This window comes from Bos javanicus, chromosome 26 (genome assembly GCF_032452875.1).
Source record: "Bos javanicus breed banteng chromosome 26, ARS-OSU_banteng_1.0, whole genome shotgun sequence".
Classification (NCBI taxonomy): domain Eukaryota; kingdom Metazoa; phylum Chordata; class Mammalia; order Artiodactyla; family Bovidae; genus Bos; species Bos javanicus.
The window spans coordinates 10,586,262-10,602,888 of NC_083893.1; the positions used below are offsets into that span (position 1 = coordinate 10,586,262).

At 40.0% G+C, this 16,627-nt stretch overlaps 1 protein-coding gene across 3 annotated transcripts in view; it reads right to left on the reverse strand.

Annotated features, from left to right (window-relative positions):
- Positions 1 to 364: 364 nt before the first annotated feature.
- ANKRD22 (ankyrin repeat domain 22) overlaps positions 365 to 16,627 on the reverse strand; it is a 28,431-nt gene continuing 12,168 nt past the window's right edge. Inside the window, exons 2-7 of one of the 3 annotated variants that reach the window (XM_061402730.1) lie at positions 13,246 to 13,437; positions 11,137 to 11,244; positions 10,403 to 10,504; positions 5,848 to 5,925; positions 2,606 to 2,704; positions 365 to 2,345 (exon numbers count right to left, since the gene is read on the reverse strand). In XM_061402730.1, the coding sequence (XP_061258714.1) occupies positions 2,268 to 2,345; positions 2,606 to 2,704; positions 5,848 to 5,925; positions 10,403 to 10,504; positions 11,137 to 11,244; positions 13,246 to 13,437 (657 nt within the window). In that variant the 3' untranslated portion in view covers positions 365 to 2,267. The remainder of the gene's footprint in view (positions 2,346 to 2,605; positions 2,705 to 5,847; positions 5,926 to 10,402; positions 10,505 to 11,136; positions 11,245 to 13,245; positions 13,438 to 16,627) is intronic. The other 2 variants (XM_061402731.1, XM_061402732.1) reach the window with 2 other exon arrangements.

The window sequence follows — 16,627 nt, forward strand, 5'->3', positions numbered from 1 at the left end:
TAAAATGATGAATTGGAGTCAGAGGTCTTGAATCTCCAGATGGTTGCTGAATTTGAAAAAATAAGCTAGATGTTTTTACCTTATTGCTACAGAGACATAACACTATCTCAGGAAGCCAAGTTGCTTTAACCAAAAAAGAAAAATCAATGTACAGTATAGATGAAAAGGCCAAGATTCATAGCTGAGAGTCAAAGAAGATATCTTCTAGGATATTTATGAGTTTTTCCAATAAAGCGTGTGTGTGTGTTTCAGTACCTAGGTTCTAGCTCAAGCTTCTTTGATAATTTACAGGTTGTTGCTAGGAGACCTACTGGCTACAAATGTCTAGCCCAGTTTTCTGCCTTCAAAAATTAAACACCAGGAATAAAGTTTTAAAAATATCATGAACATAATACAACATTGTGCTTTGATCTTAACAAAGGTACTGTTATTAGACAATCATACCCAGTTCAGTTCAGTTCAGTTGCTCATTCATGTCCTGTTCTTTGTGACCACATGGACTGCAGCACACCAGGCTTCCCTGTCCATTGCCAATTCCTGGAGTTTACTCAAACTCATGTCCATTGAGTCAGTGATGCCATCCAACCATCTCATCCTCTGTTGTCCCCTTCTCCTCCTGCCCTCAATCTTTCCCAGCATCAGAGTCTTTTCAAGTGAGTCAGTTCTTCACATGAGGTGGCCAAAGTAGGAGTTTCACCTTCAACATCAGTCCTTCCAATGAATATTCAGGACTGATTTCCTTTAGGATGGACTTGTTGGATCTCCTTGCAGTTCAAGGGACTCTCAAGAGTTTTCTCCAACACCACAGTTCAAAAGCATCAATTCTTCTGCACTCAGCTTTCTTTATAGTCCAACTCTCACATCCATACATGATCACTGGAAAAACCATAGCCTTGACTAGACAGACCTTTGTTGGCAAAGTAACTCGTTTATAAATCTGGATTTATTTCTTTAGAAAATTGTTCAATTTTCACACAAAGACAACAGTTATGAATTACATGGTATGGTGATTTTGCAGAACACTGACACCAAACTGAAGGCATACTGGCAATTTGTTGGAAGTTTCACTTTATTTTTTTTTTTAAATCTTCAGAGTCACCTTATAACTCAGTTCAACGTGAATGGATCTTAGATAATGTAGTAAGAGACATTTAAGGTCTTCAGAATCTATATCTACACACAACTACTTCCCTCAAAAAGTATGTGCTTAAGGTACTGTGCAGAGTTCAATGAATTTTCCTGGATTTTATTTTTTTATTAGACCTTTGTTCTGTTTGGAGATGGTAAATCTTTCATTCTTAGACTGCATTTGTTACTACATACTGTGTAGTCCATGGCTAAAAATAATCAAGATGCAGTCTTGCTTTGTAAAAATTCAATCATTTTTAAATACGCTTATTTCTGTTCTGTCTCACTGACAAAGAACTTGAGACAGATCTTTCAATGTTCACTCTCTCTCCTCTAGAAGTTTAATCCAGACGCCACCTCATCATGTAGTTCTTTCTTGTAAAGAATTATTTATTCAAATAATTTACAATATTTTAATTTTATCAATAAAAAATGCACTAACAAGATTAGTAACTGCCCTGCATTCACAAGAGAATCATAAAAATATTTTTGAACAAACAACTTGATAGTCATATAATCATGTTTGAAATCAAGACGGCTCTAATTTGTAAACTGATAGCAAAACATCTCGAGATGCTGATACAGTGGCTGTTTGTAAGGGAAAAAAAAAAGCTGACTTGAAGCATTTGCCAATATTTGTTGTTGACAACTGATACATGATTTTGTTGAAGATGGAATATTTACATATTAATCTCTAAACCTACACACATACATATACCATTCTGTACGAATATATCTGCTTGATTCTTCGTCTTATTACTCAAAGGAGCCTCAGAGGAACAGTTTGTCTTTTGGGGCAGGATATGGACGGGACAGCCTCTTTATAAGAGCAGTGCAACTGAAAAGACAGAACACTGATCCTTTCCTTCAGGAGAGATTGACTTTGAAACATCACCTTTTTTTGACTGATGTGGAGAGTCCAACATCTTTAGTGTCTCCCCCAGAAGGATTGTGACCACAATGAACTCCACTGAGCAAAAAACATTGGAAATACAAAGCTCTTCGAAAATGTTACCCATGGCAACCAACCTTATCCCCGTACCACGGGTGTCCCCAGAGTGAATGGTCTGCAGACCCATAGTCCAAGATTGAGACACAATCCAGGCCTTTTACTACTTCTTCATATGAGATCGCAAAGATTATGATGCTTTCCTTAGCATTAGTTCAATCTGGGAAAATTTTAATCTCTGTGCAATATCCAGGGAAGTCTCACCATCCTGAGAAGAAAAAGAAACTGTAGTTATCACCAAGAAAGTCAAATGTCAATGCAAAGGATCTAGTAAATAGTTTAGTGTGATTGACTCAGGCTTGGCAAGGGCTTTGAATGTCACTGGGTTCTAACTTTAATGGGATAACTTGATTCCTTAATAATTTGCTATTAACAACTTCAGGGGCAATTTATTTATGTCAACACAAGGCCAACGTTAGAAGGTGATGCTGCTGGAAGGACCTCAGACCGTGGTCCACAGATCCTTACCTTATTCTTTATTGTGGGGTTTGCACGGGCTTCAAGGAGCAGAGGAATGAGCGTTTGGTTTTTCATTTCACAGGCATAGTGTAGTGCAGTGCAGCCATACTGAAACACAAAAGACCAACAATACAACGGCTCCATCGGAACCTTACACACCGTACGTGTGGCTTCTTCAGCAAGTACTTTTCATATTTTGTCTTACACAGCTAAGCCAAACCAACAGTCTGCAAACCATCCACGTGCAATTGCATTTCTTGTGCTCAAAAAGCCTGTTCTGCCTCAGTGTGTATATTATCAACATCCTGTAAGTCATCCATATCGTCCCTTCTTGCTTTCTGTTCCAGACTAAACAAATTCCGCTTATAAAAGGCTGATGCTGAACTATCCCAGGGTTTCTTTCTACAATTCTGGACAATCACCACCTTGATTATGTTACCATCTTTTCTCTTAAAGAGTTCACAAGTTTTTACAAATATCATCCTTTATGGTTCATAATCAAAATGCCTCCAGTCTGAAGAAGGTTGCTGGTGCTCAGATGTTATAGCATACCTACGAGATCAGTGCTGGTCCACATGGTCATTGCTCATCCTTGCTTTGTTGTAGCTTATATTATGTTATAAGCTTATATTATTATATTATATTATAGCTTATATTATGCTATACAATAGCAGATCTACTGCTGCTGCTGCTGCGTGGGTCTAATTTAAAACACTGACAGTCAAAGGAAATTTATAGCTGAGATATTCATGCCCCAAATTTTGTCTTTTAAAAAGCAGCCAAATAACTATGATTTTGAATAATAATATTCAAGAAGTGAAGAAATAGTATGCTTGACTGTCAAGACTAATAAAATTGACTCTGGATCTTATTCCCCAGAAATTCCTCTAAGATCATAGGAAATAATGCTGCAAACACTTATTTTTTATTAAATGATAACATGTTAAATGAAGATCTGGATCTGAGTTTTTCCATGTGAAATAAATAGGATCTAATTACCTAAAAATGCAATATACTACATTATTTAGATTTGGAAAATGGACCTTAATATTTAGATGGTTTTTGAAAAATAGTGGGGAAAGAGTGTGTCTGCATGTATGTGCTTGTGTGTATGCAGAAATGTGATTTTTCTATCAGAGATGGAGAGAGACATAGTGAGAAAAATGTCCTAGGGAAATTTCAGTCATAGGCAAAGTTGTAAACCTTTTTTAAGGGAAATTAAGTTTGCAATTATTATTACAAACACATTTTTTAAAATAGATACATTCTCTGTTGACTCATTTATATGCATCCTTGGTGTAGCAAGTTGAAAATCATCAACTACTAAGTTAGAAACTAAGAAGCTCTGGATGAAATGATCTTTCAAAACATTACACGTGTTTTACATATTTTAGTTGTACAAATAACACTAAATAAGCAGAATCTTGAATTAGACAAGACATCAGAAGTCATCCAATACAGTCTCTAACCACAAATGGTTAGACAATACTTAAAGCAAACACTATTAAAAAAAGAGAAAAAAAGAAATACACCTTTTGAATTTAAATAAGAAGACCAAGCAATACCTGCAACAAACCTTTTAGGTTTTTTAAACATCTTACTTAATACATTTTAAAGTTATCTAAGAAAATGATGATGCACAGTCTATCTAAATTAATCCAAAAATTCTACCTTAAATAAAAGGGAAAACATTAATTTCACAAATGTATTCTCTTGGGCATTCTCCTCCTGTATCTCTCTCTCTCTCTCTCTCTCTCACACACACACACACACAGAGTGTGTTACCTCCATTTAAACATACAGTCTCTAACCACAAATGGCTAGACAATACTTAAAGCAAAAACTATTAAAAAAAAAGAAAAAATAAATAAATATACCTTTTGAATTTAAATAAGAAAACCAAGCAATACCTGCAACAAACCTTTTAGGTTTTTTAAATATCTTACTTAATACATTTTAAAGTTATCTAAGAAAATGATGATGCACAGTCTATCCAAATTAATCCAAAAATTCTACCCTAAATAAAAGGGAAAACATTAATTTCATAAATGTATTCTCTTGGGCATTCTCCTCCTGTATCTCTCTCTCTCTCTGTCTCTCTCTCTCCCTGTCTCTGTCTCTTTCTCTCACACACACACACACACAGAGTGTGTTACCTCCATTTAAACAATACCGATATAACCAAAACTAAAACTACAATAATGCAAACATGGGTAGGGACATTTTTTCATCACACAAAAATGGTAATAAACATGCACACACACAGATGTACACAGCATAAAATACACAGCATGGATGTACACAGCATGGATCGTAAAGAAAACCTAAGAATATTGGTTTTCTTAGGATCAAATTTCAACTTGCGTGCCCTTTCAATAAAGAACTGGGAATCAAAGTTTCATTTTACTAATATAAGCAAAATTTCATGCCAGTAAACTTCTGATCCCTATATTATCATGTAAGAGAAGATGAGTACATGGGTATGGAGCAAAAGGTGAAAACAAAATCTTATATTTAAACAGGAAGAAAGTAGCTTACACTGCTTCTGTTATCACTGTTTTTACTGTCATTTGGATTTCTCTTTGACCTTTGCCCTTATTTTTCCTTGGTTTGCAGTTGGGGACCTTCTCACCAGTGGGTTGGGGTTTTGGCTGCAACAGCTGTTAGGATTCATTGAGCACTTACTGTGTGCCAGTTACTCTGCTCAGTGCATCACATGATGAGCCTTGTAGGAACTAGTGATGTCCCCATCTTACAGATAAGGAAACCCAAGAGTCAGGTAAGTTTAAAACTTGCCACAACTCGCATACGTAACAACCGGCAAGGTTTACGCACAGGCATTGGGGTTCCAGCTTAACTACTGAGAATGCACTTTTGTAATCAGAGCCTCCATTTTTATTACCTTCCCACTACTGGTGGAGCAGTTCTCTTAAAAATGTCCTATATTCAATAAAAGTATTAATCCCATGAGATCAGTGGCAATCTCAAGGTTGCCTGACATAGTAAAAATGAAGAAGAAAAAAGAGGGCAGGAGGGAGTGAGGCAAAGGAGGGAGGGAAGAAGAAAGGCAAGAAAGGAGGAAGGAGCAACTAACTGTTCAAGTGTTTCACAAAATAAAAAACAAGCAACTTTATAGATGACAAGTATTGTTGTTCAGTTGCTAAGTCATGTCTGACTCTTTTGAGACAAGTATACTACCCATAAATACCATTTTGAATGTTATTTCAAAGTGACTAAAAATGTAAGCTTACACAGTCTATGGCATTAACGTCAACACCAGCATTAAGCAGCATTCGTACAAGAGCCTCATTCTGCTTTGTCTTTGACACCTGTTACAACAGCAAGCACAAGAAGAACAAGAGAGGGTTATTTACAAACATTGTCTCCATCTAATATCTGGAATATTCCCATCAATAGGCTTTATTTTAATCCCAACATCCCCCTGCATCTATGCATCATTCTTAAATTCTCCCCACCTCCCCCCTGCCCTCCCATAACAACTAGGGAAAGCCATAGTTGTCAGAGTGTAATCCTGGAGTAGCAGCATCAGCATCTGGGGACCTAGAAATGCAAAATCTAGGGCACCATCCCAGACCTGCCAAATGCTACTGAGGCTGGAGTCCAGTGACCTGTCTTTCCTTTCCTCACTCAAAACCTTTCTATAACATCCCGTTGCTCTGGGGACAAAAGCAAAATCTTCAGCCTGTGGCAATCCCCATATATTCTACCCTCCGCTTATGGCCTCAGCCATCTCAACCACACCCCCTGGCTCACCTTGCTCCAGCCACATTGGCCTCTGTTAGTCTTTCATCCGGAGAAGGCAATGGCACTCCACTCCAGTACTCTTGCCTGGAAAATCCCAAGGACAGAGGAGCCTGGTAGGCTGCAGTCCATGGGGTCGCTAAGAGTCAGACATGACTGAGCGACTTCACTTTCACTTTTCACTTTCATGCACTGGAGAAGGAAATGGCAACCCACTCCAGTGTTCTTGCCTGGAGAATACCAGGGACGGGGCAGCCTGATGGGCTGCCGTCTATGGGGTCGCACAGAGTCGGACACGACTGCAGCGACTTAGCAGCAGCAGCAGCTGTCTTTCATCCCCACAGGCTGCCCTGTGCCATAGAAGAGTTGCACTGAATGTTTCTTCTGCCTAGAAGCCTCCTCTCTTTCTTCTTTGCCTGGTAAATATCTCACCCTATGCCCCTCTTCCTCCAGCAGGCTTTTTCTGACCTACCTGTCCAGGCAACATCCCTCTCCATTGACCACCTCTGTGTACCAACTACCTCATGAGAATTTCGTAAGTTTCTTTCACTGTTTGATTGAGTGACTCATTCTTCACTACCATCTAACTCTCATGAGGACAAGGACCAAACCTGTTTGGTGCATCATTGTATTCCTAATACCCAGCACAGTGTCTGGCACATAAAGGGTTCAGGATGGGGAACACATGTATACCTGTGGTGGATTCATTTGGATATTTGGCAAAACTAATACAATTTGTAAAGTTTAAAAATAAAATAAAATTAAAAAAAAATAAGTATGTGGTGAATGATTGAAAACATGAATGAAATTAACTAGGGTCCTCGGAAATCCACTTTTTCTGCCTAGTCCTCTGAGATTCTCATCACAGGACACTTTGAGCATCCCCCACCATTCCACTGTGTAGGGAGCATGGCTGTCCCTATTCAAGTGGGTATGTCCTGGAGTTAAGCACCTTTATCATTTAGGAAGCTCCTTAGAGCTGACTGTGGCTCAGACCATGAACTCCTTATTGCCAAATTCAGACTAAAATTGAAGAAAGTAGGGAAAACCACTAGACCATTCAGGTATGACCTAAATCAAATCCCTTATGATTATACAGTGGAAGTGAGAAATAGATGTAAGGGCCTAGATCTGATCGATAGAGTGCCTGATGAACTATGGAATGAGGTTCATGACATTGTACAGGAGACAGGGATCAAGACCATTCCTGTGGAAAAGAAATGCAAAAAAGCAAAATGGCTGTCTGGGGAGGGCTTACAAATAGCTGTGAAAAGAAGAGAAGTGAAAAGCAAAGGAGAAAAGGAAAGATATAAACATCTGAATTCAGAGTTCCAAAGAATAGCAAGAAGAGATAAGAAAGCCTTCTTCAATGATCAATGCAAAGAAATAGAGGAAAACAACAGAATGGGAAAGACTAGGGATCTCTTCAAGAAAATCAGAGATACCAAAGGAACATTTCATGCAAAGATGAGCTCGATAAAGGACAGAAATGGTATGGACCTAACAGAAGCAGAAGATATTAAGAAGAGATGGCAAGAATACACAGAAGAACTGTACAAAAAAAAGATCTTCACGACCCAGATAATCATGATGGTGTGATAACTGACCTAGAGCCAGACATCCCGGAATGTGAAGTCAAGTGGGCCTTAGAAAGCATCACTATGAACAAAGCTAGTGGAGGTGATGGAATTCCAGTTGAGCTATTCCAAATCCTGAAAGATGATGCTGTGAAAATGCTGCACTCAATATGCCAGCAAATTTGGAAAACTCGGCAGTGGCCACAGGACTGGAAGAGGTCAGTTTTCGTTCCAATCCCAAAGAAAGGCAATGCCAAAGAGTGCTCAAACTACCACACAATTGCACTCATCTCACACAGGAGTAAAGTGATGCTCAAAATTCTCCAAGCCAGGCTTCAGCAATATGTGAACCGTGAACTTCCTGATGTTCAAGCTGGTTTTAGAAAAGGCAGAGGAACCAGAGATCAAATTGCCAACATCCGCTGGATCATGGAAAAAGCAAGAGAGTTCCAGAAAAACATCTATTTCTGCTTTATTGACTATGCCAAAGCCTTTGACTGTGTGGATCATAATAAACTGTGGAAAATTCTGAAAGAGATGGGAATACCAGACCAGCTGACCTGCCTCTTGAGAAATCTGTATGCAGGTCAGAAAGCAACAGTTAGAACTGGACATGGAACAACAGACTGGTTCCAAATAGGAAAAGGAGTACATCAAGGCTGTATATTGTCACCCTGTTTAGTTAACTTATATGCAGAGTACATCATGAGAAACACTGGACTGATCTGATCTGATTTAATCCAGCTGTCTTCTCTTTGCAGTTCCCTCCCACCTCAATATCTGCCTTTCTCCTCCTGTCCTCTCATGTAATACAGTCCTTTCTGATCCCTTCCCAGATTATTTCCTCTCATGTCATTTATTCCTTATGCATCACAAATTTACAACTTCAGTTCAGTCGCTCAGTCATGTCCAATTCTTTGCGACCCCATGAATTGCAGCACGCCAGGCCTCCCTGTCCATCACCAACTCCCGGAGTTCACTCAAACTCATGTCCATCGAGTCAGTGATGCCATCCAGCCATATCATCCTCTGTAGTCCCCTTCTCCCCCTGCCCCCAATCCCTCCCAGCATCAGGGTCTTTTCCAACGAATCAACTCTTCGTATGAGGTAGCCAAAGTATTGGAGTTTCAGCTTCAGCATCAGTCCTTCCAATGAACACCCAGGACTGATCTCCTTTAGGATGGACTGGTTGGATCTCCTTGCAGTCCAAGGGACTCTCAAGAGTCTTCTCCAACACCACAGTTCAAAACATCAATTCTTCAGTGCTCAGCTTTCTTTACAGTCCAACTCTCACATCCCAACATGACCACTGGAAAAACCATAGCCTTGACCAGAAGGACCTTTGTTAGCAAAGTAATATCTCTGCTTTTCAATATGCATCAGAGGGCAGACATACTGAAACCATAATCACAGAAAACTAGCCAATCTGATCACATGGACCACAGCCTTGTCTAACTCAATGAAACTAAGCCATGCCATGTGGGCCACCCAAGACAGGAGAGTCATGGTGGAGAGGTCTGACAGAATGTGGTCCACTGGAGAAGGGAATGGCAAACCACTGCAGTTTTCTTGCCTTGAGAACCCCATGAACAGTATGAAATGGCAAAATGATAGGATACTGAAAGGGGAACTCCCCAGGTTGGTAGGTGTCCAATATGCTACTGGAGATCAGTGAAGAAATAACTCCAGAAAGAATGAAGGGATGGAGCCAAAGCAAACACAATATCCAGTTGTGGATGTGACTGGTAATAGAAGCAAGGTCCGATGCTGCAAAGAGCAATATTGCACAGGAACCTGGAATGTAAGGTCCATGAATCAAGGCAAATTGGAAGTGGTCAAACAGGAGATGGCAAGAGTGAACGTCGACATTCTAGGAATTGGTGAACTGAAATGGACTGGAATGGGTGAATTTAACTCAGATGACCATTATATCTACAACTTCAGTTCCCATGAATTAATATAATACATGTACAATCAGAGTTGACTCATTCACTGTAATTCATCTTTTTTGCCCAGGCTCCAGCTTTAAACACTGTACTGTTTTAGAGAGCAAGTTTGTGTGTCAACAAATTCTGAAACAGCCTGACCAATCATGGTTGAGACTTTTTCCTCAAAATCTCTGAAAAGGCTTGGAAGTGAAGGCAGATTCCGCCCCCCCCCCACACACACACCAAAACTACAAACATTCAAATGCTGTGGACTAAATATACATTTTTAAGAACTTTTTGAGAGTATAAACAGATTATATGTTTGTCAGTGAATTATAGTTTTCCCTCTCTCTCATAAATCCAAGCCTCAGAATCAATGTTGCCAATTTAATTATAGTTCTTCAAAATTTATAACATTTAACTACTCAAGGAGATAATCACATTGCCTAGTGGCAGAGTTTGTTCTGGAGCTTATGTTGACAAGAATAACTAACACCTATAGTCTATTAGCCAGAAGGGAAGGGAGTTGGTCACTTAACTGAAATAAATTGCATATATGTTGAGTCATCTCTCAAACGTGGAGCTTGCCAAAAGAAGAACCAGATGGGAAAAACTGAATGAGTCAGTGCAAACCTGTCACTCTATTTGGGGAAAAAAACCTCAAGCTTAATTTTCTATTCATAATATGACTATATTCATATACCAACTGCATCTTTCTTTATGCAAGCAGATTACTGCACTCCAAAGATTCCTGCAAGCATGAATAAATCTACCAAGGGGAAAGGTGGGCTTCAAATTCTCCGTAAAGATCTCTTATGTTTTTCAGCTTCTGGTGCATATCTCCTGGGATCTGTTTTTTAATTCACACCAGGGTGGGTCCTAAAAGTCAGAAACTCAGAAAGATATGTACAGACTTACACTCTCCTTATAAAAAAAAAAAAAAGAGAGAGAGAGAGAGAGAAAATAAACAGTAGGGAGGGGATTTTTTTAATATTTAGAATTTTTGCTTTTCCTTCAGAAGATTCGTAATCAAAATTAATTTATTTTTCCGAATAAACATTGCATAGATTATTTTATCATTGATTGATTGACCTGGGTTCCTTTCTTCTTGCTTTACTTCAATCATAGTATTGCATATATGTTGGTAATGCGATTTATAGAATACAAACCAAGAGCTTATTTTTGTTACCATTTATTTACATCTCACCAGTGTAGCAAAAATGACTCATGCTGACGATCTCTTACTCACTTATCTCATGAGTATTGTACTCACCATGAGGAAATACCCAATAAGCAGGACAGGCATTAAGAGGATAATGAGTAGATAATCAAAGAAGGTAAATCTTTTCTTCACGGCATAATGCAAGCAGGTTCTCTGTTTCTAAAAAATCCATAAAAGGACTCTTTATTAATGAAACACTTTTTCAAAAGTCAGATTTTTAAATTATAATATCAAACAATTTAGTCTGTGATTTTTATTTTTGTGATACCCATGGCACCCTTTTCTGAAGAGTACATCTAATGAGTAAACCCTGCTTTCATTGACCAGAATGTTGAACACAGTACAGTCGAAAGGAAAAGTTGGGCCACAGAAGAAGACAGTAAATAAAATGTACATTTTACGAATTATCAAAAGATGGATTATCACACTCAGTTTGGGGGAAAAATACATTGAGATATAAACAAAGGACTGAATTTAGTATGAAAATCTATAGTTAGTCCTTAATCTGGGCTTCCCTGGTGGCTCAGCAATAAAGAATTCAACTACAATGCGGGAAGTGCAGGTTGGAGACTTGGGTTTGATCCCTGAGTCAGGAAGATTCCCTGGAGGAGGGCATGGCAACCCACTCTTGCATTCTTGTCTGGAGAATCCCCAAGGACAGAGAAGCCTGGCAAGCCACAGTCCATGGGATCACAAGAGTCAGACACGACTTAGCAACTAAGCTACCACCACCACCCCTCTTTAATCATCAACGGTACACACCAGAGCTTTTTGTTTGTTTGTTTTTAAGGACTCCGGTTAGGAGTCCTTACTCCTAACTCCTAGGTTAGGAGAACTTCCTGAAGGCAGTTCCTAGACCCAAGAAATGAGAAAGCATCAGTTCAAATTATTAATGTATAAGAATTAATAATAGGGGAAAATGTAACAGATTAAACCTTTTAAAAAAACATTAAAAATATTTTTTAAATTGCAGACCAAATACCACTTCTCATAAAATCTCTACTTAAGTATCCACTGAAGTCCTTTCCATCATCTCCATGAGCAGGCTGGCTCAGGTTCTCTGCCAAACAGAGCTAAGCTGCCTCCTCAGCCCGTCTTGGTGTTGACAAACATCTCCCTCTCTCAGCTTCCTAACCACCAAGTCTCCTGAGAGGGCATGAACCCAGACACATCTGTCTTGGCTGCCCGCTCTCACCACAAGGCCACCCACCTGGTTCCTCAGCTGGGTGCTGGGGCAATCATGTCACACTCCACTAAACTGCCTATCTGTTAGACTCAGCCCAGCCGTGACTTGCTTTTAAACCCAACAACACAGAGAATAGGAAGCACAAATAAGAAAGTCCAGCAGTGATCCATTTTCTGATAATATATTATTACTCCAAATGTGGAGTTTGAAGTGACTTGGAAGGGGCAGGTGGGGCCTTATGGGCTATTTTCTGCCATTGAATGTACTCGAGTTGGTACTGGGCATTCACAATTATTACAAAGAGTGACTTTTAATATTTATTCAGTGTGCTTTAAATGTCAGCTTTACTGTGATGCCAGAATTGGACATTCCCATCGGGTTCTGAAAGGATGTTCACAGCATCTCCTGTCTGGTTTCAGGTAGCTTCATATTTATTCTTTGCAAATGTCTTACTGAAATTCTTTTATTCCATAAGCAAATTATAGAATCTTCTGGAGATCAGAACATTGACATAGTAGACAAAAGTCTAACTAATGAAATAGCAGCACCAGGTCAATACTTGTTTTCCAGGGACTCTTGCCAATTACTTTTGTAATAGTGAGGAAGATGAGCAGGGAAAGAAGAAGGGCAAAGAGAAGCCTGGGGAGGAGGAGAAGGAGGAAAAGAAAGGAAGTTACTCTTTGCAGACAAATGAGTGAACCATTCCTGTTTTGTTTTGTTTTTTTCCATAAATGCAAGGACATAATCGCTATAAAACCAACAAAATACGCCTGCTCATGGAACTATACCTACCCATGGAATTAGGCTTTATTTTGCTTTTTAGGCCAATAACATGGCCTCAATAAGTGTCAGTCTCTCTAAAGTAAGGCCAAAAAAAATTTTGTTTGTATTAAGAACTGCGAACAACAAGCAAATGCCGCCCACTGCTTCCACTGCGCCAAGGGGGAAAGGCATCACCGCGGTCACAGCCTCACCTGGTTTTTGAGATTCACATCAGCATTCCTTCTCAGAAGGAAGGAAACAATTCTCATGTGCCCCCGCCTGCAAGCACAGATCAAAGGGGTGTCTCCATTAAAGCCGTCTTGGATGTTGATATAGCTGCCGTCTTCCCTCACCCACCGCCACACTTGACCCAGGTCATTCTGATAGGCCGCCTGGCAGATGGGCTGAGGAGAGGAAAACAAAAGCAGGCTTTGAAACAGGAATAATTAAACTACAGCCAAAAAAAAAAAAAATCACCTGATACCTTGAAATTCAGTGTTTTGGAACACTTGTCCTCTGCTTTGTAGATGAGATCTTGGGTCTCCATTATGCCTAGTCTTAAGTCTAGGACAAGCATAAGGACACAAGGAACCTGTTATGATTTCCTAAATTGCTTGGCACACAGGCATGTTCATCTAAGACCAGCGAGTGAAAGAATGGCTACGATATTACCAACTCAGTAAGGAAATCATGTTTTGGGTTCATGGATTAATGTCTGTCAGGAAAGCAGGATTTTACTTAAAATGAAATCAGCCTATGGGAGGAGTTCAGGGCAGCACCAAACAATGAGTTAAAGACATATGACCACCTGCTCCCTTCCAGCACACCCCACCAAGGAGCTCTGCACAGTGGGAAAGACCTATTTCAGACAAATAATATACAAATAATGAATTATATAATTAGTTGCAATTAGATGCTTTTTATTTTATAAAGCATTATAAGGAACTTTGCAAAACACAGTGGGAGGTTCTGAGCCTACCTAATCTTGCCTAATTTTCCCTCTTCGCTCTCCCTCTGAACTTCTCTCTTTTTTTCAATTTGTTGTTGTTTAGTCGCTAAGTCATGTCAGACTCTTTTGCAACCCCATGGACTGTAACCTGCCAAGCTCTTCTGTCCATGAGATTTCCCAGCCAAGAATACTGGGGTGGATTGCCATTTCCTTCACCAGAGGGTCTTCCCAGGGATCGAACCCACATCTCCTACACTGGCAGATGGATTCTTTATCACTGGGTCACCAGGGAAGCCCATGTTTAATTTTCCCATCAGGGCCTCTGCCCTTACTACCCCTTCTACAAAATAAACAAGCTAAACAAAACACTTTTCACCTCTCTCCTTACCTGGCTAACTTCTAGCTTATCCTTCATGTCATAAATTATTTTCATATTATCTAAGTCTTTGCTGACTGCAGCATTCCTTTACAGCAACTGGCATAATTATACCTCTTTTCTTACTTATAATTGTGTGTTTCACACCAGTGTGAATCAGGAGGTGTTGAGGCCACGGTGACTGAGGGGAAGCACTGAAGCTCAGGCTAGAAATTCCACTTGAATAGAGACTACTTAATTCCATTCACCACCACAGCCCCAGAAAAGATTGCTGAATTTGATCATTAATGACCATTCAGAGATCAGTTTCATGCAGTGTTGGGCAGCACTGGGAAGAGAGTAGAAAAACATTAAATATTTTCAGATTTATTTTAATTAGTATTTAAAGAACACTAAAAATACCTAGCACATGAATCATACTTAGTTGGTGGAAGTTATTATTATCACTTCTGGGTTTCCCGGGTGACATTAGTGGTAAAGAACCCACGTGTCAATGCAGGAGACATAAGAGACACAGGTTCGATCCCTGGGTCAAGAAGATCCCCTGGAGGAGGAAATGGCAACCCACTCCAGTATTCTTACCTGGAGAATCCCATAGACAGAGGAGCCTGGTGGACTGCAGTCCATGGAGTTGCGGAGAGCTGGACATAATTTAGTGACTAAAACAAGTATTAATTAAATTAATCAGTAGTATCGGCCAAGAGGAAAAGAAATAGTGGGCAGAGAGGTTGCAAGAGAAGCCAGAAAAAGACATGGCCCAAACGCAAATGAGGCAAAGCTTCTTTTAATTATAAAATTAAATTGTTATGAATGTTCAAACTACCGCACAATTGCACTCATCTCACACGCTAGTAAAGTAATGCTCAAAATTCTCCAAGCCAGGCTTCAGCAATATATGAACCGTGAACTTGCAGATGTTCAAGTTGGTTTTAGAAAAGGCAGAGGAACCGGAGATCAAATCGCCAACATCTGCTGGATCATGGAAAAAGCAAAAGAGTTCCAGAAAAACATCTCTTTCTGCTTTATTGACTATGCCAAAGCCTTTGACTGTGTGGATCACAATAAACTGTGGAAAATTCTGAAAGAGATGGGAATACCAGACCACCTGACCTGCCTCTTGAGAAACCTGTATGCAGGTCAGGAAGCAACAGTTAGAACTGGACATGGAACAACAGACTGGTTCCAAATAAGAAAAGGAATACATCAAGGCTGTATATTGTCACCCTGCTTATTTAACTTATATGCTGAGTACATCATGAGAAATGCTGGGCTGGAAGAAGCACAAGCTGGAATCAAGATTGCTGGGAGAAATATCAATAACCTCAGATATGCAGATGACACCACCTTTATGGCAGAAAGTGAAGAGGAACTAAAAAGCCTCTTGATGAAAGTGAAAGAGGAGAGTGGAAAAGTTGGCTTAAAATTCAGCATTCAGAAAATGAAGATCATGGCATCCGGTCCCATCACTTCATGGCAAACAGATGGGGGAACAGGGGAAGCAGTGTCAGACTTTATTTTTTTGGGCTCCAAAATCACTGCAGATGGTGATTTCAGCCATGAAATTAAAAGACGCTTACTCCTTGGAAGGAACGTTATGACCAACCTAGATAGCATATTCAAAAGCAGAGACATTACTTTGCCAACAAAGGTCTGTCTAGTCAAGGTTATGGTTTTTCCACTGGTCATGTATGGATGTGAGAGTTGGACTGTGAAGAAAACTGAGCACAAAGAATTGATGCTTTTCAACTATGGTGTTGGAGAAGACTCTTGAGAGTCCCTTGGACTGCAAGGAGATCCAGCCAGTCCATTCCAAAGGAGACCAGTCCTGGGTGTTCTTTGGAAGGACTGATGCTAAAGCTGAAACTCCAATACTTTGGCCACCTAATGCGAAGAGTTGACTCATTGGAAAAGACCCTGATGCTGGGAGGGATTGGGGGCAGGAGGAGAAGGGGACAACAGAGGATGAGATGGCTGGATGGCATTACCAACTCGATGGACATGAGTTTGAGTGAACTCCGGGAGTTGGTGATGGACAGGGAGGCCTGGCGTGCTGCAATTCATGGGGTCGCAAAAAGTCGGACACAACTGAGAGACTGAACTGACAGTAAAGAGCCTGCCCGCAATTCAGGAGGCGTGAGTTCCATCCCTGGGTCCGGAAGATCCCCTGGAGAAGGAAATGGCAACACACTCCAGTATTCTTGCCTGGAAAATCCCAAGGACGGAGGAGCCTGGCGGCTACATACAGCCAATAGGATTTCAAAGAGTTGAA